The following is a 25,099-nucleotide window of genomic DNA, read 5'->3' on the forward strand; positions in this document are numbered from 1 at the left end:
TAAAGTTAAACTTATAAGGGTGCAAAAATTGATAAGGAAACGATTGTTTGAATATTAAGAGATTCTGAAATGCTTATTACTGAACGAAACAACAGGTAGGGAGACAATAATAGTACAACTTCGATCTCCACAGGCTGGGTGCTTATATGGAAGGAAACTTGCTTCAAACCTTCTCACTAACGTGATACTAAACAGTGATAGTTATAAGGAGAGGCAGCCACTTGTATTTTGATGTAAGGGTCAGTTGGGGGTGTACTTGGCTGCAAACAGGACCACATCCTAAGGCACAGCAACTCCCACTTCAGATAGGTCTTGCATATTGTGAATTTAGCACTAACTCAAAAACAGGGGTTAGTACTTAGATGTGCAGAGAACTGTCCTCAACACATTTCAAAGTGATGGAGGGATCACTACTGAGAAGGCTGCAACATCCTTTTCTACGGGGGATGGCAATTAGCAAGTCCACGGCACCATTAAACAATGTGGATGGAGGACTGTGGGTCACAGCCAAGCAATTTCTTATGCGCTAACTACAAGCCATCACCAGCTCCCACCCTGGCTGATATCAGATTGAATTGTGGGATCTTTTCCAGATCACTTTAGGAGGATGTTCTTGTTCCAGAGATGAAAGGCATGTGCTGAAGCTTTTCCTCAGAGAAGGAGGAATGAATGAGAGAGAGGTGTCCATGTCAGAGGTAGGTCTGTTTTTGAGATGCCCCCAAGGCTATGTGCCTTTCTGTCACCTCCAATGCCTGGCAAAAAATGGTGCCCATAAATAGGATCTTGATTTTAGAACCATGTACTTAGATTCTAAAACACAGGATTTAAAGTAAATGATTGTTCATGACACACCACAGGAAATACTAGCGGAGTAGAAAGACATCCCAATTTATAGGTAATCTCAGGATACAGTATATTTGCTGCTGCTGATTCTCCATTTGCTTGTTTTTATTAGGACATTTTGCATAAGAAGAGATCATCTTAATTTAAAATTTTATTCCCTGTGACTTAATTTTTCTCTTGAAGTTCCCATTATTTTCATGTCAAGAGAAGTGATTAAAAAATGGAGGGCTAGGCTTACTCTCATTTGAATTCAGCTTTGTGCATGATCTTACTATGGCCAGGCTTTGACAAAAGGTGGCAAGTGTGCAGTAAAACTAGATGAATTTCAGCAATAAAATTCCCCTTTCAGCTCAAGCATTACCCTGTGAATCAGCAATATATCTTTTAATTAGACTATGAATGCTTTTCTAACTTCTCCATGAGACCTTGATAATTAAGATAGTTACTACCATAATAACTTCTGGAGAAACACATATAATGTATAACAGCAATAAATTCTTAACATGTGAACTGAAGCATTTGGAAACCACATGTACAATGAAACACAGGTGCTTGAGGAATTACTCCCCTCCCTGGTACTTCTTTGCTGTGTTACGGCTCTGCTTAAGCAAGTTTGGGACTCCTGAGTGTCAATGAAGACATGCTGATGTGCTGAGCAAAACGAATAGTCTTTTTGTTTAGCAGAGCTCCTCCTTCCCTCTTGCTCTCAAAAAAAACATCACGGGTGCAGCTCCAGGGAGGTAAAAACTAATAAGACTGGCTGGCTAAGCGTGAGGAGTTCAAGACATCCTTCTGTGAAAATAAATTATCAGAGAAGGAATTGACACACTTTGAAGCTCTATCCTGCCTCTGCTTCTCCTGTTCTGATCTGGAGAACTTCCTCTGCAGCCTGCAACAAGGCTGAGGTCCGTGGCTTTCCCAGGGGAGAACACAAGAGCCAATAGAGATGCACGAAACACAGAGAAATAGGCTACAAATGAGACAGACCCAGTCCTCTCTTCGCAAGAAAGGAAAACTGTATTTTCTCTTTGTATTAACATTCTGAGACTTACACTCTGCAAAACTTCTTGGCAGCTGGTCTGAATTATTCTCACATAAAGAAAATGTCCAAGGAACACGTCCAGATAGTAAATGTTTGAAAGCTGTTCTAAATTATCAGATATAAAATGTAGTAAGCAATGCCAAGGTATCTTAAAATGAAACACAAACTATTGGTAAGTGCATGGTACATAATAATTACATTGTATGAGCAATCGCTTCTTGGATCTTTATAGAGTAAGAAGAAACTGCAATGAAAAGCAAAACGTAAAGGAAACAAAAGATTATTGCTCCTATTACCTGTTATATGGAGTGGAGAAGGTTGCTAAAACAACATCCCGGCCATTGAAATGGATAACATCTGTAACTGCCTGCAGTATGTTGAAGTAGAAGTGTGAATCACCCGGAACTGAGCAGTTCAAACGAGCCTTGAGGAAGGAAGTCCACTGTTTTTCCAGCACTCTCTGAGATCCTCCCATATCATTTTTGCAAACCTGAGCCACCCTCGGGAAAACTACCTGGAAGCAGTATAGCAAGAATATTAGAGAAAATGAAATGTTTAACTCAAAGACTGTAGGAATTCTGCATTTGAAACATTTGAAACGACACAGCAAGGTGCTTAATTTAATCCCATGTTTCCATAATCTGTGGCAATAAGAAACTGAGAAAATTCAGCTTTGGAACAGCATGTTATAAATGATAAGGCTGTGGCATTTAATACACAGCCATAAATCCTTCAAGAGATCTGTTCTCAACCCAAATAAAACTCATTTCCATGCAGACTGCTTAGCTTTCTATTTCCCCAAACAATAGCACATTTTATATTCACAGTCTCTGCAACCCACACTGCCTGCTCCGACTCTGGTATTTTCAGCACTTAAAAGCTATGCAAATCTTGCTGGGCTTTTATTCCTCCCCTTCACCTTTCTGACCTTGGTCAGTTTTTCTGACTGCTTAGTCAGAAACCTATTGTGAAATTCACAAAAATGCAGTAAATGTTTAATTATTTTTTGAAGAATGGCAGACCACAAAATTTCTCCCTTCGATTACTCAAATTCAGATTTCTTAAAGACAAATACTGCCTTGCTTTAGAAGCCATTTTAAAGCACACTGAAGGTAGCACATTTGCCTTGTGCTTTTTATGACTGGGAAAAGAGATTCCAGCCTAAGTCACCACTGCCAGAAACCACCCTGTTTCCTTTCAAGACAGTGTGATGTTTCACTCCTGCCCACCTTTTGGCTTGAGCAATAGGAAACTTCTCAAAATGATGACCCTGTCATCATGATTTATGGTTTTCATTTCAAGGTCATTCCTAATAGCACCAGTCCAAGAATAGCATATGTTTTTCTCCTCCTGAATGTCACTAAGTCATCTGAGGCAATGTTTTCACCCTTACCTTTCCCATGCTGTTGTACTCCACTGCTATTTCCCGGAAGAAGAAGTAAATATAATTGCCGTAGTCCACTGCCTGGACAAAGTATGGTTCTAGGAAAAAGACAAGACATTCCATGTGCAGCATATAGCATGCAAGCACTATGTGTGCAGAAAGAAGCATTCACATTAAGTGCTGAAAATTTAAACCCCACGTGAGGCAAGCCTGTCTAGTTTGCAGAACTGAGAGGAGCTCCTGCTTGGCAGCACCATTGGGGGCCAGCCTGCAGAAAACTTCTACAAGGCTGTCAAGTGTTTGCCACTGCACATCTGCACAGCATGGTGGGGAAAGAAAGGAGAAGAGGCAGTGTGTAGTGCATGCCTGGGTCTTCAAACACAGCTCTTTATGGCCTGCAGGCTGTACGTGGAAGGAACAAGCCATGTTAGTGTTTCTGCTCATACATGTCTGCAGCAACAAGCAAAGTGGGACTGCTAATGTCAACACCTGGCAAAACATTTCTGCATGCAGAAAAAGCCTTCAAACTATGGCTTTACTCACTGTTAAGATCACTCTAAATGTTAACTATTCATAACGCCTACGTGAAGCTAAACAGCACCATTCTTAACAATGAGGGCATTTAGAGCACACATTGCCTAATTCAATGGCAGCTGCACAGTACCTAGGGAATATAAAAGGAAGGCTTTGTGCAATATTCCTATAATTTTATTTTTCACTGACAAATCTTAATGTTGCAGCTCAAGTTCTTCATCCTTCACGAAGCCCAGACTGGTACCTAATATGCTGCCAGGGAAGGGAGTGCTGCAGACACAGTCTGAGTACACCAAGCACACTGAGCCCTGAAAATTCCAGCCTTTGCATCCAACAGCTGTAAATTGATGACTTCAGCTTGGAAAGCTCTTTAGACTATATTCAGGTCTACTACGCTCTCATTTTATGTCAAGTCCGATAGCTTGGGGTGGGGAGAAGAGGAAAAACAGATAAACAGATCAGTGTAAGAGATGCTATTTAGCTCCTCTTTCAGGAATCCAGGACTGTCATCAGAGATGCAGCTTTTCCTTGTTTTGTTTTGTTTATCTACCTTTCAACCACTTTGAGTCATGTTTCACTGTCCGCAGAGTTGGGCTTTCTCCAAGGCTCCGGTATATGACTGCATCTATTGCTAGGAAGTCAGTCACTGTGGCAGAATACAGCTTTCCCTCTGGGGAGGAAGAAAAGAAGAAACAGGGTGGGGAGTGACAGGAGTACTTGACAGGAATAATTACTTTTGCTCAGTAATCAAACGAGAATCTTCTTTAAGAAAACTGACGTGAAAGAATCCAAATAGGTAAATGGGATTGAACATAAATTTTTAAACAGAGGTGTGTTGTGGGAGAAGAAACCTCATGAAGCAGCTCTTCACCAGCTTAGCTAAGACATACTAATCTGCCCTATCCAATTTATCCACAAATGTCTCTAGCTCAGTGCTCATAAATTCCGTCTGTGCATGTGAGCAAAATAAATATGGAGAAACCTCAACAGAAATTAGTTTTAACCAGGAGAGAAAAGCAGACAGGTCTTGGGGATTGCCAGCTAACTCTCACTTATTTGAGTTTTTCACTCTGTGAGTACTTCTGGGCCAAAGATCACTAGTTAAAAATTCAGTGGTGTGCAGGGAGCTAAGGCAAAGCAGAGATATGATGAAATGAAGTAGGACTGCCTGTCCACGTTTCTCTTCTAAAATGGTGTCTTAGGTCATTTCAACACGATTTATCAATTTCTCTCTCTTAAACAATGCTGGAGGACTAATGGTAAGAAGGGGACTACAGACTGGAACCCCAAGGACAATCATAAGATGCAAAACTATCTGAAGGTAAATGCATGAGCTTTATCTGCAGTTTAAATTGATACTGATGGTCAGAACTGTTCACAGGTCATGATAACCTGGTACTGTTTCCCCTTACAAGGCAGGCCTTGGAACCATGGCGGCTGGTAGGAGAACAAGTGCCAGGGCATGAGGCCAGCAGCTTGAATCTCTGTTGTGTCTACAGAATATCAGAACAGCACACATCTAAGGTTTCCTGGGGCCTTGATGGTGCTTACTGCATGTGCAGAGAGTCCCTTGTGATAAGAAGCTCTTCTCACTGCACCTACAGTCAATGTTCAATTTCAGCTTGGGATTTAAAAATCATGACTGGTTTTTGCTAGCAGGACTTTTCTGCTTGTTCTCACCCTGCAATTCCAATCATCATTTAATAACAGCCTTTTTTTTTTTTTTTTTTTTTTTTAGCAGGACTTGGAAAAAAAAGGAAATAAAGGCAGATACTAAAAACAATTTAAAATAGTATAAAAAGCTGAATTGTTTAGCTGTGGATGTCTGAACTCATGTTAATACAATCACACATTTATTTTTTTTCTAACAAGTTGCAGGAGACCATGTGACTAATTACAATTCACACATATCAGCTAAAATAGCTACAAGCTGCAAGAAGAGCCATATTCTTGTAAGCGTTCCCAGCAGACTCAGATGAGCTGGATTTGTGCCCTAAACTGCTCTGAAGCAGCGTTCCTCTGCACTCTGAAAAGTTATCACACAGATCAGTATGTATGCTGTATCAAACCAATTTTATGAAGCTAGGAGACTTACAGGGTATAATCGGTAAGAATTTATTGTGACACTACCATTTTCAGACTGAATCATCCTAAGAGCCAGAGAATTTATTTCTATTAAAAATACTATTTTCAAATAATGTGAGGACTTCTACAGCCACAGAGATGGGACTCATCTCACCCGGTTCAGCTGCATGTAGATAAATGTTTGCATTACATTGGTTATAAATGCCTTTTCTGGCCAATGTAGTGAATAAGGCATGCCTGACAGCTGACTCAGACTGCCCCAAAGACAGCAATCTGAGACACTTGGGATGCATCTTGTTTTGAAGGTGTGCCTCTTTCTCTGTGGGTTACAAATCACCTATAATCAAAGGATTTCTAGTTTTATGATCTTCCGACTGCAATTAAGAAACTACACAGTATCACCATCATCATGACCACCATTGCTTTAAAACAAACGGACCCACTACACACCATAGAGGGAGCAAATAATTTTTTTACAACCAGCTATAAAATCTCTCCTTTGTAAAGCAGACCATGCCAGCTCAAATGCAGTAGCAGCTAATGCAGCAGTTATGCCATGGACATGATCTTTAGTGGCTCCGTATGTTCAAACTCCTACACCTCAACATTTTGGGAGGAATTGCTAAAGTACTTCCAGGTACCCAAGCCCTGCTTGCAGTACACCTACTGAATAGGACTGTGACATTATCACAGGTGGCTTCTGTATTATCTTTATCATCTAATTTTACAGCCGAATGTAAGAGAAGATCAGAATGGTTTGCACTAATAGAAGTAACTTTAGAGTTGTTAAACAGCATATCCTGTCTCTTCCTCATCAAAGTTCACATAAGCCCTGCCCCTGCCCTTCACAGAAGCAGGATGCAGTCAGAAATGGTGCCTCACTCTCGTCTGGCATTGTATTATTATGACTCCAGGAAATACTGAAATACCGAACCAAGAAACTGAGGCTTCACGCAATGCTGTTTTTGGTAGTGAAGCCAGTCCCAGACAAGGCAAGGCTTCCTGTGCGTGTGAGTTCCTTATGGCCCTTATTTTTAGTCATTATCCACTCCCTATCTGCTACCTTGGCATTTGGACTCAATGGCAAGCCTGGGCTGCAGGAAGGAAAGCAAAAGAGATTATTTCAGTCATTCTTCTTTACCCGCAAACAATGCAACGTTGGCATGCTTTGCATCGTAGGGGCACCTGGCCATTCCACTGAACTCATCACCCAGGAACTCCAGTGTATCCACCTGAAAAACAAAAGGGAGCTCCTCAGATACGGGAGCAAGACTTCTTACCCAGGACCAGGTTAATTGTAGCTTCATTTCTGGGCAGGGAGCAAAGCCCTTTCTGCAACTGCCCTCCTGGCTATGAATGAAGGACACGACAAAAAACACAGCGTTAAACAAAATCAGGCTGAACAATGTGCATCCAGTAAGTCAGGCACTCTCTCAGGCCTAATCACTCTCACTTTTTACACACATTTTACAAAAGTCTTCAGTCAATATTTTATCTACACACAAGCTTCCTGTTGAACTGCAGCAGGCTACGTGGTCTGTGGTTCTGGCATGGGTTCAAAATATATCCTCAACAGTGATCCAACAGAAGTGCTTTTATACACAGCAAAAGACTGCAAGCCATAGCAGTCAGAAGAAACAACACTAGGACAATTATGTGTGTGTGCATTTCTCCCCCCAAAGTCCGGAGATTCTTCTGGTCTAGTCACAAAAGCAGTGCCTCTTCATATTCAGAAGGATGCCCTCCAAGCATCAGTTGAGGCTGTGTTATGGAGAAATCCTCTTACCATCAGGCAAGAATTAATCTGTGCAGAAATTGTAAAATCTAAGGCTTAAGTGTAACTCCTGGGAGACAAATTCACCCCAAGCACTGGTAATTATACAAATACACAGATCAACCTTACAGTAAGTTCAAGAGGGTTTAGCAAGCTTTGTGGGAAAGGTACAGCTCTTACCTGCTTAAGATTCTTATACAGCAGTATTTTGGGAATAAACATCTCCCTAGCATAGTCAAGGAACATGATGAGCTCACGCTATGCGAACCACACACAGTACAGATTCACAGAGCATGAAAAATAACCCATCTGGCAGCATCAGCTACTCCCACCAGCTTCTAGGTTGAATGTTACAGCACCTAAGTCCTCTGGTGGATGATCTGTCAGCATTCGTTTTCTGTCATGTGCCTTTTCTGTTCAAATCCATTGTGAAGGGAATTAGTTGTGCTTCCTTGAGGATGGAAAACACTACAGATGATAGGGAGGGGAAATGCAGTTCTGTGCAGCCTTCCCTATACTGAGCCTTGTACCGCAGGCTGGTCTACACTTCTACTTTGTGCGTGGAAGGATAGCCCTGTTCTCTGTTAGGCACAACTTTAGTGATCTCTCTATGTAACCCAGTAATAGAGGAAAAGCCTGAGGAGATGTCAAGGTGACTTCCTCTGACTGCCTGGGTACGAGGCAGCTCAGTGACAGGTGAGGAATCCTGAAGGGGCCATGTGTCATGAGGAATGAAACACCTGCAGCAGGGGTCAGGAGAGCCATTTATGCCAACGAAATCTGCATTTGTGTTAAAAGTCAGCTTTCTAGCAAAAGCAGCTTGAGCAGGGGCCATGAAACAGTAAAATGAAACAATAAAACTGAATATCACACTGAAGCCAGGAAACCTAGTTGCACATTAGGAGCAAGATGCAAGGAGAGGAAGAAGAAGAGAGACAGAGGTTTCAAGAACATCAGCTACCTGTACCAGATGCGTGATGCAAGCTCATACATGAATAAATCTGATTCTTCCTCTAGAGACTGAAATAAAAGACTATGCTGAACTTCTCCAATGCACTTCCTAGACTATAGACAATACAGTGGCTAAACAAAGTAAATCAGCACTGCAGAAACAGCATTCATACTACTACGGAAGCTGATTTCCTCAGTGTTAATGTCTTTATACTGTTTTTCACTTTGACAGCACTGAAGAGAATAAGAATTCTCTGCTGTGGTTTTGTCAGAAGCAGCACTAGTGAAGTTGAATTTTCTTTTTCCTGAAGGATAAGAAATAACCTGTGGGATATTGCAGTGCCTGAAAAAGCAGAGCCCAGATACCAAGGCCTAACTGAACTAATTTCACAGCTACTCCAAAGACATCCGCTGATGAAGGCTGTATGACATAGGATTGCTGCAAGCCTAAAAAAATGGGAAATATTTGAATAGATGGGCTACGGAGTTGAAAGATGTACTGCTGAACAACACACTTCATGCTGTGCCAGCACTGTCACAATAAATCCAACAGAAGGAAAGGTCACAAATGAAATCTCACTAACAGATCACATACCTTGTAGTTCCTGCAAGAAGGGTTGAATGCATTTGTTCCACAGATAAACAGAGTATCTTCGTTTCTTTTTAGGAGAACCTTAATGAAATTATGACATTCATCCTGAAGAAAGACAACAGAAAGTATTTAAGTTACTCTACTTGGGTGTCTGGTTTTATTTTTTCAATGTGATCTTTCACTGTCAAATGAAATTTTCACTGTCTAAAATGAAATTGGCTGGAAGTTACTGTGACATTCTAGGCTTTATTTCAACTGTGTTTTATTGACAATGAGTGAGATGCAATTTATTTCTATTCTGGTGGTTAAAAATGATTACAAAGAACTGAGGATATGATTTCCATGTTGCAGTTCAGATTTTGCTGTTCACTTAGAATTTTGTTTGAACACTGTTGCTTTCCTCAGGAGTGAAAAATCTGATCATCTCACCTGTGCTGCTGTAAAACAGTCTCAGTGTATCTGCATGAAGCAGCTGGAACAAGCAGGGGAAGCTCTACGAAGAATCAGAATCAACATCTAACTCTGACCTCACGCATATTAGTTGTGTGTTACACTAAGGGAAGACTAGTGTGAGAAACAGTCCTCCCTCTATACACACTGACATGTCATATAAACTTTTCTGTAAGCCCCTACAGGAGGATGGACCACAGCACTTAGCTCTTGAGATGGTGTTAACCTAAAACACTACACATAGCATGATGTTCAAAACCTCCAGTGCTCTAAGCTTTTTGGGATGTTGCTGTGCCTCCTGCCGTAATGCTTTATCACATTAAAAGTAAACTATTTTTTTGCAAATTAAAGCCTTCACTGGGGTGATGGAAAAAGCAATTACTAGCGAAGAAGTGAATGGCATGATCCTTTCCACATCACAGACAGCAGCCTGAGATAGTAGTGAAGCAACTAAACTAAAGTGGCAGATGCAAAAGAAATGAAAATTGCCTACCTTATGTTTTCCCTTCATTCTGCATGTGTCTACATCAGCTTGTCTAGATTTCCACGTCAGTTTCTGCAAGGATCAAGAAAGAAATCAATTAGAGCCCAGAGGTTGTTGCATTTGATTTCAGAAGTAGAAGTCCCCTGGGGGAGACTAGCTGTTGAACATGTACTCATTAAAACCATTCTGCACCCTTTCTCCGTGATTAATTTGCCGTAACAATGAAAGATCAGTGATGTGAACCATTCACTTAATTTTGTGTTGCTATCTATTCATTAAACCAGAAACCTCTCCCTTTTATTTTTCTTCTTTTAAATCCTAAGGCAACTGAATTTTGCAATAGGCTAAAACTTATAAGTACTTTTCCAAAAACACTAGATGCTCTTTTCTTTTAATTTAATACTATTGCACAAATCAAAATAAACATTTATGGACTGTATATCCTGATTGGAATCTAAGTGGAGTATCTATTCCAGGACATTTCACGTTAGCAAAGAAATTATAGTGAAGGCAATTCTATCATTTCAAGTTAGCTAGCAGTCTGAGGGAGTGCTCTGTTTATCAAGATACTGCTGATTTCATCTACCAGCATTCTTTCTCTGGAACACTTTCAGGTAAATTCCAAAAATGCCAACCTCCTTCTTTTCTTTTTTCCAATGAATTCAATAAATGGTTTAATGTGGTAGGTTGATTAACGATAATAAATATTTATTTAAAATGTGGCTTAAGATAGCAGTAACACCTCAGACACTACACTTCTTCTGACAATATTTCCTAGTAGTACACTGAGTCACCCTCCATTCACTAAGGGCCCCAAGCTGAATAAATGAGTATGAATGTAAGAACAGTATTGCTTTTATTTCCGTAACAAGCCTATGACCTCCCTTTTTTGAAAAGCAACAAGACATAAGCTAATCTTCAGCACCTTTCATAGATGTATCAACAAATTCTCCTCTCCTACAGTGGAATCTATGCATTGGCCAAACTGATATGGTCTTCTGCTGGACCAAAGGCTATGTCTGTCACTTATTACACTACGTGAGGAGGAGCTGAAGGGAGATTATTTCTAGAAAATTTATGCTAATTTGCAATGCAGTAATGCAGATAAAGCTCTTCTTAATTTCAATTCATCTTGCCATGGAGATAATGTGGATACATCTACAAAGTGCTGCTATGGTAAGATTTTATTTACAGATTTATTTACAAATTTCTGTGCAAATATGTTAATAGTGTTTGCTTTTTATGATGAAAGCTCCAGTGTACATAATTGGAATAGTATAGTCATTATACGTAGGTTGGTCCTAAAGTAATGCCTCCTGTTTTTTCCATGGAAACAACAGATACAAAGAGCACAATAAAACTGTTTGATAGAGCAAATTCTCTGCTACGAAACACTTTTTGTCAACACAGTCATCAGCAGTAAGTGATTCACATCAATTAGATGATGAAGACACTCTTCATTTTGTGGCTTGACAGCTGCACTTGGCTACCTAGAACATGGCTTATCTTTCATGTCCCTGTTTGCCATTGCTGAAACACTCCATCCTCCACCTCACTGTGCTGACATCCACTGTTTGATCTCCATTCATGTTCAGCAAGTGCTGATGAATGCCAACGGGTGCTATTTTTTCTGCATGGAGGAATTCAATTCCACACCCTTGCCCTGCACACAATTCCATATCAGACGTCATTCTGTTAGAGTTCCCCTCTGCTGCGATTCGTCAAATGGCAACAACATGGGATGGAATATAATAATAATGGAATATGGAATATTAAATATAATGGAATATGCATGTGGCAGGGGGGTTGGAGATTCATGATCCTTGAGGTCCCTTCCAACCCTGGCCATTCTGTGATTCTGTGAATATTGGTGGGGAGGTCCAGCCTCTACTCCTACACCACCACCACCTTTGACATTGTGGGCCAATATGATAAAATAAAAAGCAGTTACTTTTGGACCATTGCCTTCTGTTTCTGAAAGATGATAAAAACTACTTACTTTGCTAAAATAAATTTCTTCTGTATGTGATGTGTCCATATCAACTGTATAAATATGGTCCCTGTAAACAAAAGCAAATGAATGCAGAGTCAAAAGGTGTAGTAAAACCATTCATTTTCCATGAGGAGACCTACTTGACAAGATAATCCATAATCCTTTCAAAAAAGGATCACAGGTCTTACCAGGGAACTTAACTGACAGCATTACCTGTTTCTCCCAGAAAAGCACTTCCACATATAAACTGTATTTCCTTTCTTTAAGAAAAAAGAAAAAAAAAAAAGGAAATTTTACAATACTTCAAAGCAAGATTATTTCCCAAAATGGATTATATGAATAATTAAAATTTTGGATGGAAGATGAGCCTTATATAATTTTATAATTTCTGCTCAATGGGACTTAGAACTAATGCCAGAATGCAGACGTTTTTTCTGTATCTGAACTAAGATGCAATCTGTGACAGTCTTTGTCACCATTCTGGGCTAGCACTCACTGTGCAATATTTAGCCATTCAGGGTTAAAAAAAGGTTAATTTTTTGTTTTTTGTTTTATTTTGTTTTTTTCTAATTTCAGATGTGATAATTTGGCTGACAATATGCTAGCCAAAAGGCTGACAGCCACACAGCTCTTCCCAGGAGTCCTCTCTTCACATACCAATAGCCAAACCAAACTGTAAAATGCTCCTCTCAACAAAATCCACATTTCTTGCTTGCATTTACTTTCCTCAGAGTGTTTTTCTCAGAGCATGCTTCTCCTTATAATTAGCTGCCAATTTCTCTTAGGAAAGAATAAATAGACTCAGTCACTCAGGTATAGAGATATTTTTAAACATCCTCTCCTGCTAAGCTGAGAACGCAGACATTTCTATATGGAGATTAAAAAAAAGCACAACCCACAGCACCATACTAACAGCCACATGAAATTGGGAATGAAGAGAGAAGAATACTGAGCATCACTTTTTTGTTGTTGTTGTTTTTTTGTGAAACAGCATTGACTTTTTTTGAGAATGCAGGAAGCTATGCAGATGGAGAATGGTCTGTGGCACGTGAGAGGTCTACATAGGAGTCTGCAGAGAGCAGCATACAGAATGCTTCCATTTTGGAAATTTCAGCTGTTAAGCCTGGCTTCACTTTTTTGGGTTTTGTGTAAATAGTGCTATCTCTCAAGCAAAGCAAACACAAAACACTGCCATAATAAGAATTAGCAACACTTCCCTCGCATGGAGAAAAGAGGCAGCATAGTTGCAGGGAACCTGCTTTTAAAAACCTCCTGCCTGCTATGACACTTGAAGTTATTTGCTGCATAAGATGCCAAACTGAGGAGCTGTGGGTTTTCTGCTCCTCCAGACTCTGAAAAAACAGAACTGTCATTTTCTTTCAAGATGACTTTAATGCCTCAGTTTATTATTATTATGATTTCACTGACATAGCAGTGGTCAGGGCTGGACTAAAATTACCTATTAGTGTGGTATCAGCTTCACAGACTAGCACACAGCTCCCTTTTAATGTACATCTCTGATGCTGTTACTCCTACTAGATAAAAGTGGGAACAAAGTCTCTTGAATTGCAAATTAGGTGCTGCTGGATTTCTAAAAACATTCTTCCAGCACAGCTCTTGATTGTAATGATCAGTCTTAGTTTACATGGGCTATGATTTTTTCTTTCGAAACAGGACAATTAAAAATACAGTTGCGGTATTCAAAAAGAGGCTCGAGTTGCTTAGCTCCATGCTCCATAAAACATCTCCCAGGGGGCTTACTTTCTGGTTTAAGAAACAGCTGAAAGGAAAATCATATGCTAAGTTATGGGATCATCGAAAGGAGGGTCAGTATCAGGCAAATTACCTATTACTTTCTCATGCTGCATTTGAAATAAAGCTGCTGACAATGCCAGCAGAGAAGCAAAGTGCTATGAGATGGTGGGGAAGGTTCTCCAGCCACAGACAATACAGGATTGTCCTTGCTCTCTTTTTCCCACTGCTGCCCAAATCCTGCTATCTACTGGCTGTGGTATGTGTACAGCTCGTTGCTAATTAAGTTATTCTAACACAAATTGACCTAATCCTAGAGCTTCCGTTTTTCCCACCTCCAGTCAGCAGAACTGAGTTTTGTTGCCATGGCATGGACTTGCAGAGGAAGGGAATTTAAATAATGCCACCGGCTGTAGATGACCCTTGGCCAATCAGAAAATGTGTAACAGCAAATGAGGAGGGAGCCCCGATGCTCCACAGGCTCAGTCAACTCTTTCGTACACACACATGAAGGATGACAGATAAAGTGGACAAAAGCAGCCACCACACAAGGCAGTGGGAGGAGGTGGCAAGGCAAAAAAAGCTCGTATTTGCGAATGTGTGAGAGATGGCAAGATGTTAGCCTTCCCATGAGAAAAAAAGAAAACAGCTGCTCGTATACAGACTGTACCTCAGGCATCCTAGCTGCAAACCAACATGGTTTCAGGAACTTTGGTTGACTCATGTTAATTTATCTCTGTCTGATAATATGAAGTAAAGCCTTTCCAAAGTGACACAGAATTATACTTCAGAGCAGTCAAGACAGAAGTCACACACCCATATGACAGAAGTGACAAACAGACAGAAATCACTCTCTGTCTCAGTCAGTCAGAAATAAAGTTCCACCCGAGTCTGTCCTCCTGGAGGAGTCTGCCTGCAAAGCAAAGCTATGCTTTCTAAAACAAGCAAATAAACAAGGAAAAAAAAAAAAAAAAAAGTCCACAACAACAGAAACACCAAAACAAAAACTGTCAATGTGTAGCAGTTTGTTTTGACTGCTTTTCAGATAATGGTACAAATGTAAATTTATAATGACTGTATTTTGACGAGTGAAAAAATGGTACGAAAGCAAGACCTGGTATGATATCTAGGAGACTTATGTTAGCTGCAATTATCTTGCTATCAAACTCTTCGAGAAACACCTTTGATTGTGTACATGCTTGCTTCAACCTTTGTATGTATGTAATCTCTAGTTGTATTACTGCCTCTGAAAGAGATCCAATATTGCAGTTGTAAACCCTCATTCACACTATCAAAAGATGATTCATTTTCTGAAGTTTATCACTTCAGATGAAAATTACCTTAGAATTTTAGCTTAAATCACACAAGTTTCTCAGCCCAGCAGAGATTTTATTCAGTAGCATGTGGAGAGAGAAAATAACATAACAAAGGGTGCCTGAGTACCAAAGGAAAAAAATGTAAGATTTTTTTGTGCGTGTTTAACTACAAAAGAGACTACATCTTCATGATTTTTTGTAGGTCAGAAGGCCCAAGGAGTATAAGAGCATTCTCATTAAGGTAAAACGTGTCATACAAATGCATAGCTACAGAATATGTAAGAGTGCATAAATGTACACCAATACACATATTCTCCTTCCCTGTATTTTCATTTTTTATATAACCTGTGCAACAGTTTCATATACCAAAATGCTTATGTGTATTTTCTTGCTGTAAAGCTGGTTGCTTGGGCAGTGCAACTCTAATTGTGTCAATCTTTCATTCTGGGAACAAACTATGAGTACAGCAGGGCAAAATCCACTAAAGCAGATTTACCACCTTCTCCCAGCGAATGATTTCCTCATTTAAAGGAAAACAAACAAGGAAAGTAAAGCGAAATCAGCCTTGAAAAGGAGGAAATCCTGCCACCACCTTCCAAACACTTTCAGCCCACTCTCTGCTCTTGTGTGCTTGTTATCACACTGGAAGCGGCAGAAACGCCATTCCCTGAGCTGGGGCCTCACAGTGGGGTCAGCACTCCACTGCAAAGTGAACCTGAATCCCTCTTGGAGGAGAGGAACCACGGTCCTGTGTCCTAGAGCCAGCTGTGGTATTCGACCTACACACTTTGCCAGGATTGAATGCAAGCAGAAAATGAGGGGTTGATCCTGGTCGCCTCTGGGAGAAGGGAGCAGTGTGACGGCCTGTCCGGGGACACCAGGAAAAAAGCAGTGTTGAAAACAACAGAAAACAAACTGGCAGTAATCAGAAAAAAAGAAAAAAGTGTTCTCTGCTTAAAAACCTCAAACTCTTCAACACTTTGGTTTCAAATCCCTATCTCTTGCTGTTGCTTTGTGGAATAAATGATATGGTAGGGGAAACTGCAAGGAAGCCAGCAGGGCATGGTATTAAGCTACAGCCCCAAACTCTGGCACATGGATGAAATGTAAAGTGAAGCTTGTGAGAAGCCTGAGGAAGCTGTATTTAGCCTGTAGGTGAGCAGTTAACAGTGCAGTTTTCAAGCAGCCAAAGAAACGACCATGTAAAAAGAGCACCAGTGACTTGGCTGCTGTACACAGGAATTACTCTCTACCACAGGCCACATCTGATCGCCCAGAAAATGGGAAGGAACTGCTTGATGAACAACAGACAGCTCCTGGACCTTACTCGGGGCTCTGAGGACAGACTAGTGGTGAGGGGCTGCCTGTTCAGCAGCTGTTCCCTCACCCCCAGCCATCCCACCCACCACCTCTCCCATCTGCAGAAACAGCCTGTCCTTCTGTAGCTCACAGAAGGCTGCATGTTTCTGAGGAGCAGAAGGACCAGAAAAAATGAGAGGAAATAAGGTTCTCCTGGAGGGGCAGCTTTCCCAAACAGGATCTGGGTCCAGGAGCACCTGAGCTGGGCTTCTGACCCTTGCTAATCTTGGCCCTTCCTGAATTCATCCTGTTTCCATCAGGTAGTTCCCACTTGGAGATTGTCAGCCTCCTTTGCTAACAACAGGAGTGGAGAGGAAGTTACTGTTGGGTCTGTGCCAGGCAGGCAGCTGTATAAATCAGTGTAGTGCCACCGAAGCTGGTCGTGCTATGCTGAGCTACACTAGCTAAATGAGTGGCTTGATATGCAATTTATATAAAGAGGTGTTTGTATCCGCACAGAGCAGCAGTCCAAAAAAATCCAAAACACCAAATTCAGTTAACCTTTCTGAGTACATCAATAGAATAGCAGCAAAAATGTGTTTCTTCTCCACCCCCAACTTTTTGTTGCTGCTTTGTGGTACTGAAAATAAGCCTAAACTAGCAACATTAAAGTTTAACGACTCTTATTCAAACATGCATTTGTGCACTAACAGAATCATTCTCTAAAACATATAACTAATTGTGTGCACAAGTGAAATTACAGAATGAAGATGAATTATCTCCTCTATGGCACCAGTCTTGCAAATTCTCTCTTCCCAGGCTCAAATGGAGGTGGAGCAATGGGAAAGAACTCCTGAAATTGATGGCTCAGTTTCTCACAGAACTGAGCCTCAGCTGGCTAACAAGGTGTCCAATACATCTTACTAAGAGCCTGCAAACCTCTGTATGAGTGTGAGAAAATCCTAAGAATAACATGCCCAGCAGAGGAAAACTCAGAATATCCTTCCTCTTCTCCCTCCCGCTCTGTGCAAAGCAAGTGAGGAGTGGTGAAACAGAGGACTACTGACCTAGCAGCAATGTAGAGGGTTCTGTTCATGACCGTGACCAGCTGGATGTCCAGCCGGTGCCTCTGCGTGGTGTTCCGTCCCGGCTTGTGACCCACAAACACCGGATACTGTCTTGTATCTGTGGGAAGTGAAGAAGAGCAAGGTTCCAGAGAAAAAGCAAAGGACAAAACAGAATCACATGCTAACGTGGCAATGGCTGAAATCTGTGGTTTCTCTTTTCCCCCGGCATCACAGCCTAGGGCGGGAAGGTACTCGCACAGAGGGCTAAGGCTGCAAAGGAGAAAGTCATTTTTTAGAAGACAAGAACTGTGAATTTCTTTAGAATGTAAAGCTGCTCTAGAGCTGTTGGCACAGAGGTACATGGCACTTTCTCACAGTTTTTCTTTCACGGCTTGCAGACTTTAAATGCTGGCTCCTGGCTGCCAAAGTGTATCTAGCAGGACAAAGCAGTTTTACAGTGGCCCATCAATCATCACAGTGACTGGATTAGTAGTGGTTAAAGCAAAAGACTTGGCTCTGAGTGGTTCGAACTGTCAGCTCAGTGGGTTTCCTACAGGACTGGACTGATATTGTAAAGCAGCTGCGGGGATTTCTGAGAAACTATGGGTAACCACTACTCAAACTTCTTTAAAATTAAAAGTCACTGCATATTATTTTGGCAACCAGTCTTCTGGAAACTGAACAACAGTACTGACTGGAAGCCTTCTATTGATCTTACGCTATCATCATGCCAGCTTCTTCCCCCTCCCTACTAATCAGCACAAGCATTTAGTCTCTCTCTACAATAATAGTGAATATTTTTGACCAAGAGCCACTTTGCAGTTAGGTTGTAAATGAATGCATGATCATGATGTCTAGATGCACCAACTAGGGAGCTATACAGATAAATTCAAAGACAAGAGGACAATAAATCTCCGATGAACAACATCATAATACAGAAGTGCCACGTCTGTATATTCACAGAAGCACAGACTGGCTGAGGGACCCTTGCAGGCCATTTGGTCTAATTCCCTGTTCAAACAGAGTCACCAGAGCTGGTTGCCCAGGACCACATCCAGGCAGCTTTTGAACATGTGCAAGAAGGGAGAATCCAGACTGTCTGAGTAGCCTGTGTAGTGCTTAATCCTTACAAAGATCTGACTAGCATCAAGCCATACACGAGCCTTTTCCCCATCAATATGTTTTCCCAGAAAACTGCAGCTATTTGAGGGAGCCTGATTCTTCAGAAACTCAATTGGTGTTTTTCAGTCACTGTCCTCTAAAAGTATTCTCTCTGTCAAGTCTGGTTGAAGCACTGACTTTGGCAGTACAGCTTTGGCAGAGCACTTGAGAACATCATGTATGAGAAACTCTGTAAATCAGATGCTGAGAACTCTTTGGGAAACATATTAATAGAGTCCAGCCAGGATTTACATTCAGAAGCCCAATGTTTCTGACCAAGGTTCTTCTCTATTCAGTTCTGTTTCTTCTATAGGAAGTCACAGATCTAATAGAAGCTGGGCTTGCACATTCACATGCATTTCAGCACGCTGTGCTGGAGAGAATTTATCCCATGTTTCACACAAACAATCAGCGTAACGATTTGGAAGGTAAAAATGTTGCTGCTGAGAGCCTGGTGGTCACCTTAAATCAACTTCAGTAGGGTTTTCTATAGAGTAATTCTGCCTTGTTCCAGCACCATGATGTCAAAATCAAATTCCTGGTCCAAAGTAGATTTAAATATGAGTTATAATTGCTAACTTGCTGTTTCTTGGCACACTTCTACAGGCTCACATGCTAAATACTTCCTATAAAATATCTCAAATTTTGGGACTTCAGAATACTTTTCTTTGGAGTAATTGCTATTGAGCTGTGGCAAATGTGAAGAATCACTTATGTCAAATCTGACTTGCATGGTAAAATCCATAGAAAGCTCTCCACCTGTTTTGTCAGCACATCTCAATACTGATTTGCAGCTGTTTGTGTGACCCTTAATTTTGGAGAGTTTGCCAACAAGTGTTGGTAAGAAAGAAGAGAGTTTCTGTTACAAAAGATTCTTTGTCTTATTAAAAAAAAAAAAGAAAAAAGAAAAAAAAGAAAAGAAAAGAAAAAGGAGAAATAAAAGAATCTACATTTCTAGCCAAAAAGGCCAAATGCTGAAGTGGAATACAGCAGATTTTGAAGAACTAAGATTGGTTATTTGTACTAGCTAAACCAATTATATTTTTAAAGCTCTTGTTTTAGTATGCTACTAAGATGAGCCACTGGTTATCCAGACCTACAATTTCACAGGGCAGGCGAATAACTATTTGATAACAGAGGGGGAAAAAAGTTTCCCTCACCTGCTTCTGGATAAAACAAATATGTGGTCTAATTATGCTACAAAAGGATCTGTTTGAGGAGGAAAAAGGCTATGGCTTTGGAGAATCAAACAGCCCACCATCCAGCTGTTGTAAGTCAAGAAGTTCTTGTTCTTATTATCTGAGAATGTAAATTGGTTGATCTGGGAGGGATGAGGAAAAATGTTATTTATTCGCAGCATAACAAAATACTGTCAATTTGAATTACTTCCAAGCAAATGAAGGTCTCTTATACTCACAGTTGCCATGCGAAATACTGATTGGCTCAGAATCTTCTGGGAAACCAGCCCCAGCAAAGTGTAGCAGTGTGAAATATAGCAGCAAGGCTTCTGACCTCATAGTAGTTCAGCTGGGAGACTTCTTCACTTCACACTGTGAAAAATAAACAAAGGCTTTAAGGGATCCAGTTTCAACCAGTGCACAAAGAAATGCAAAAAAGCATCAACAGAAAGAATCATTATGCTTGGAAAAGACGTTCAAGATCATCAGGTCCTTCCTCCAACTATGTTTCTCAAATACCTTTAGGGATTGGGATTCCACCCTTTCCCTCAGCAGCCTGTTCCAAAACTTGCTTGCTACCTCTCTGAGAAACTCTTCTTAACATCCAGTCTGTACCTCCTCTGGTACAACTTAAGACTGTTTCCCCATGTTCTATCACTGGTCAACTGAGAAAACAGACCAAAAGCCTCTTTTCTCCTTTTGAATAGATGGAGAGAGCAATAAGGACTCTCCTCAGCTTCCATTTCTCCAGACTAAACAGGCCCAATTCTCTTAGCTATTACATATGTCTTGCTTTCTCTTTTCTGCATGCAATTGAGCAACTCACTATCTTTCTTGCAGAGAGGGGCCCCAAACTGAAAACAATATAGAGAGAGCTTTCTCTCTCCTCAAGCCTCTTTCTGTAACTGAGGAGCTGTGATGAGTTACTAAAAAGAAACTGTCTAGCCCATGATCCAGTGGGTTCTTGGTTGAATACAGGCTTTAGCATCTGTGTAAGCTGCTCATATGCAACAGAGAAACTTCATGCCCTGCGCTGATCAATAGCCAACTTGAGTTTTACAGCAAATACTGAGACTGTACACTCTTTGGTTTGCGTAATTAGATGATGACATACACAGTAAATAAATAAAAAACACAGTACATTATTCTGGTTAAGAAGAGATTGAGGGTTATGCTTCAGGACTGATTCATATCCTGTGGAGCAGTGAATCAAGTGAAGAAACACAGAAAGAGCTTGATGGAGCATGCAGAACATGTCAGGGGGCTTTGGCAGAAAAATATGTAACCATAAATTTAGATGCCATAAAACCAGTACTCCAACTCATGATAAAATAAGGGAGAGCAGAACTGTCTAAAACCAGCATTTTTCCCTTGCGTTCCACCAATGCATTCACTCATTCACATTTCATGTATAAAAATATCCCTACGTCTTGAGTGTGAAAGGAACCACAGGAGCCTTTAGAAACAGCGAAAGAAAACAGTGCATAATACAGTAAATAGCTCATAATTCCCAGGCAAATTCACACAGGCATTGATCTGCAGGGAAAATCAGGGTAAAAGTGGGGTTTTCTTTTCATCCCTCCCAGAATTTTAAACCTTTGATGCTATCTGCCCAAGATTCCTTTTGAATAAAGGCATTTTTACAGTAGTCTGTCAGTCACTCTACATTTACGGGCAGAAAGTCAGACTTCATAACCTACACAGCCTTTGAAACTTAATTTGGAAAACAATGTGCTAACTTGCTCTTCCGAAGCATCATTTAATATTAGATAACAATGTCTGCTTTCTCTATACCAAAAACCAAACCAAACCAAAACACCAAAAAGGGCTTTACACGTCTTCAGTGTTACATTTTCATTTGCAATTTTGCAGGCATATTTCTCATCTCATATCCAATTCAAAATGTCACAATAATTAATTTCCCTTATTATATGTTTGCTTTTAAGTAAATTTTCTGCTCCTCTAACTGCACTGGAATAGAGAGTCTGTTGCAGTGCAATATAGTTCATAAGGACAAATGATTTATTGTATTCTGTGACTATTACTCAAACACAAATTGGAAACTTGGATGATTCTCTGTGTCTGTTAACAAAATAAGTGAGACTGAGTTAAGCTGAGACTAAAGAAAAAAAAATCTAACGTGAGGCAACTGACACAGTTACACCTGCCTGCAGATGCTTTCTTTGCCTTTTTCCTCCATTTGTCTCTTTAATGATTGTTTACATTTTGCCTTTACTGCACTCCAGTGCACTAAGTTTCTTTCCATTTCCATGCCCAGTGAAACCTCACTTGGGCTCCTTGGGGATGCCCAAAGTAGAAACTAGGAGAAGTAAACACAGTACTTTGAAATAGTTCCTTTGCAGAGGTATGAATTAGAGCAAAGACCTGCATTAGGTGGATTAATTTCTTTCTCTTCACGTAATTCTTTGATATGTAATTTTGCCACCTTTAAAATTCTGTCACTGGAAAGTGACTAAATAAGGTATCCAGTATTAACACAAAAATAAATTTGAATTATTTTCTTGAAATTGTTGCATTCCAGTGAAAAACTATATTCTGAAATGCACATGACCTTATGCTTATTTAGCAGGAAGAAACTTATTAAGCAATTCAGTTCTTCCTCTTGAGCCTTATTCACTCACAGCATCAGCCTGCAGGACGGCAATCCAGACCACCTGGCTCACAGTGAGCCTGACTCTGGAGCAGAACAGCTGCTTGCTGCTACTCCCTGTCAGCACATCCTCTGTTATCAATGTGTTCCTACCAGGAAGGCATTAAGGTGCTGTATGCATACTGTTGCCACTTCACCTTAGAGCCTGAAAAACTTTTCTTGTGGGTGATTTTACACCATCACTCTCTTCTGCCCATTAAAACATGCGTACTGTTTCACATAAATATATACCAGAGACTGCTGACAGGCAAATGAACGGCATGTAACAAACTTATGCTGTCATTTTATGTACAAGTTACTGGACCAAATCTTTTTTCTTTTAGCTGAAAACTGTTAGCTCACAAATGAGCTGTTATATTGCCTCCTAACAGAAATTAGATCAGTAGGTTCTTAGTATGGAATTCCCTGTCACTTTTAGGGGTACCTCCTGTGGAGGAAAAGAGAGGAGGAGACAGAAAAAGAAGAGCAGTTCTGTGTTACTGTAGTATTAACATCCTTGTTGGAATTCACACAAAACAATGCAAAATGCCTGCTTCTATCTGTCTGCATTTGGAGTAGACTGCAAATCTCTATCAATGTCTATGCCAATAAAATAACATTGAATAGGACACAAGCTACACCTAAGGTAAGTTTTTGCAAGAAAATTCAAGAGTAGTGTTATTTTTGATGTTCTTACAGTTGTGGAAAGATCTGCATGGTCAGAGTGGAATTTCAGAAAAGTGCTGATTAGAGAAGGCTACACTTATATTTAGGACAAACATCCTTTTCAGCAATTCCTGAACCCTGGTTGGGCTCTTGGGAATGATGCAAACGTTCTCAAGTGCAACTGTGAGTAAGCTACTTCTAATAAAAAATGCTTCTAAGCACAGAGGTGGAAGAAGCAAGAGTAGATATGTGGTGATGCTGGGTGAATGCAGGTACCATCTCAAAATAAACATTTTGTAAATGTCCATGGAGAAAACTTCAGTCAGTGTAAACCACTGTAGTTCACTTTGGCTTTCACTAAGCCATGGCTGCCCAACCTTTGGGCTTGCCTGGGTGAAGAGCTGCATTTATGTAATGCCTCCTATTCATTTCCATGGAAACTGCAGTTACAGTCAACACAGTAACTATTTGATGGAGCACGTTCTCAGCTACAAAACACTTATTTTTCAGTACAGTCACCACCATTAGCTACGTGCTTTTTGCCACTGATGAACAAGAGCTTGCACGGCATACTCATCAAAATCTGCTCCAGGGGAGCTGACACACGATCACTGTTGCCTCTGCTGAAAGGTGCCACCCACCACTATTGGTCTCTATAAAAACTCAGAAAGTGTCAATGAATGTCATTGGGTGCCACTTTTTCTGCGCGGAGGAATTCAATTCCACACCTTTACTTCATATGCATTTTCATGCCAGAAGTCCATCTCACACAGCAACAGAATGTAATGGAACACTGGTGGGAAGGTTCAACCTCTACTGCCATACCACACCAACATCTACCTCTGATTTTGCGGGTCAACATGATAAAATAGGAGGCACTGCTTTTGGAGCAGCCTTTGTAAAATGTACTATGCAGTTAATGCACATAAGTGATAAAATTTATTTTAACTGTTAATATTTTAACATTAAGAAATGAGAGCAAAAAACCATAGAACTATTGGGACATTCGACCATGTTTTGGTGTAACTATGACTTCAGTCTGTTCCAATGGCAGTGGTTCCAATTCTTGGTGTGTTCTCATAATGTTCATCAGAGATTTTTGATGAAATTTTACTCTTCCTCTACTACTTTGTCCCTGATAGTAATTACTCAAAACGTGCACACTGCTAAAAAGTGATGACATGAATAAGGTGTGATTGTGAAGTGAGGGATATCTTTCTCTGGTAAGACAGGTCTTGTACAAGTCTAGGAGGGAGACAAGAACAGAGAGATTTCTGAGCAGAATATCTGATTGCAACTCTACACATTCTATTTGAAAATTTGCAGGTCATGTATTCAGTCAACTGAAAATGGTGTTACAAATATAAATTGATGATTTATTCAGCAATCTTGAAACCTATTCTGAAATTCCTGCATCAAAACCGAAAACAAGGCTGCCTATTCTTTGTTCAAGGGAATGTGTTCAGACAGTGTATATAAGTGCATACAATTTTTTGCCATAACTTGAACTGGCACTGCACTGCATCCTTTCTGTGCTCTGGTTTCAGCCCAGACAGTGCCAACTGCACACCACTATTTGGTTGCTGTTGAGCAATGAGTGCATAGCAATGACAGCACAGGGCTGGGGGCAGCTGCACTGTGAGCTGTGATGGTCTGTTTATGCCCCTGGTCTGTGGGTTGGACATGCCTGCACTAAGCCACATAAACTGAGAAAGAACTGGCTCTCAGAAACCTCATTCTCTCTGTTCAAAATATGCTTATTGCTCCTGTAAGGGAAGCTAGTAGTCAAAAGAAGAGTGAATTGTGGCACTGTTCTTTCCTTAGCAGACCTCTGGAATACAGTCTAGGCAGTAGATGGTTTATGCCTAATGCATGAAT

General features: G+C 40.6%; 1 protein-coding gene across 6 annotated transcripts in view; it reads right to left on the reverse strand.

Annotated features, from left to right (window-relative positions):
- The window catches only part of SEMA6A (semaphorin 6A), a 112,665-nt gene that overhangs the window by 41,988 nt on the left and 45,578 nt on the right, over nucleotides 1-25,099 (reverse strand). For 5 of the 6 annotated variants that reach the window (XM_052701355.1, XM_052701358.1, XM_052701359.1 and 2 more), the window contains exons 2-10: nucleotides 20,145-20,277; nucleotides 17,567-17,684; nucleotides 12,139-12,199; nucleotides 10,149-10,211; nucleotides 9,209-9,310; nucleotides 7,030-7,120; nucleotides 4,354-4,473; nucleotides 3,279-3,367; nucleotides 2,182-2,399 (exon numbers count right to left, since the gene is read on the reverse strand). In XM_052701355.1, coding sequence (XP_052557315.1) covers nucleotides 2,182-2,399; nucleotides 3,279-3,367; nucleotides 4,354-4,473; nucleotides 7,030-7,120; nucleotides 9,209-9,310; nucleotides 10,149-10,211; nucleotides 12,139-12,199; nucleotides 17,567-17,684; nucleotides 20,145-20,244 — 962 coding nt within the window. In that variant the 5' untranslated portion in view covers nucleotides 20,245-20,277. Of the gene's footprint in view, nucleotides 1-2,181; nucleotides 2,400-3,278; nucleotides 3,368-4,353; nucleotides 4,474-7,029; nucleotides 7,121-9,208; nucleotides 9,311-10,148; nucleotides 10,212-12,138; nucleotides 12,200-17,566; nucleotides 17,685-20,144; nucleotides 20,298-25,099 lie in introns of all 6 variants that reach the window. The other variant, XM_052701357.1, reaches the window with a different exon arrangement.

Source organism: Tympanuchus pallidicinctus, unplaced genomic scaffold (genome assembly GCF_026119805.1).
Source record: "Tympanuchus pallidicinctus isolate F22 unplaced genomic scaffold, pur_lepc_1.0 scaffold4, whole genome shotgun sequence".
Classification (NCBI taxonomy): domain Eukaryota; kingdom Metazoa; phylum Chordata; class Aves; order Galliformes; family Phasianidae; genus Tympanuchus; species Tympanuchus pallidicinctus.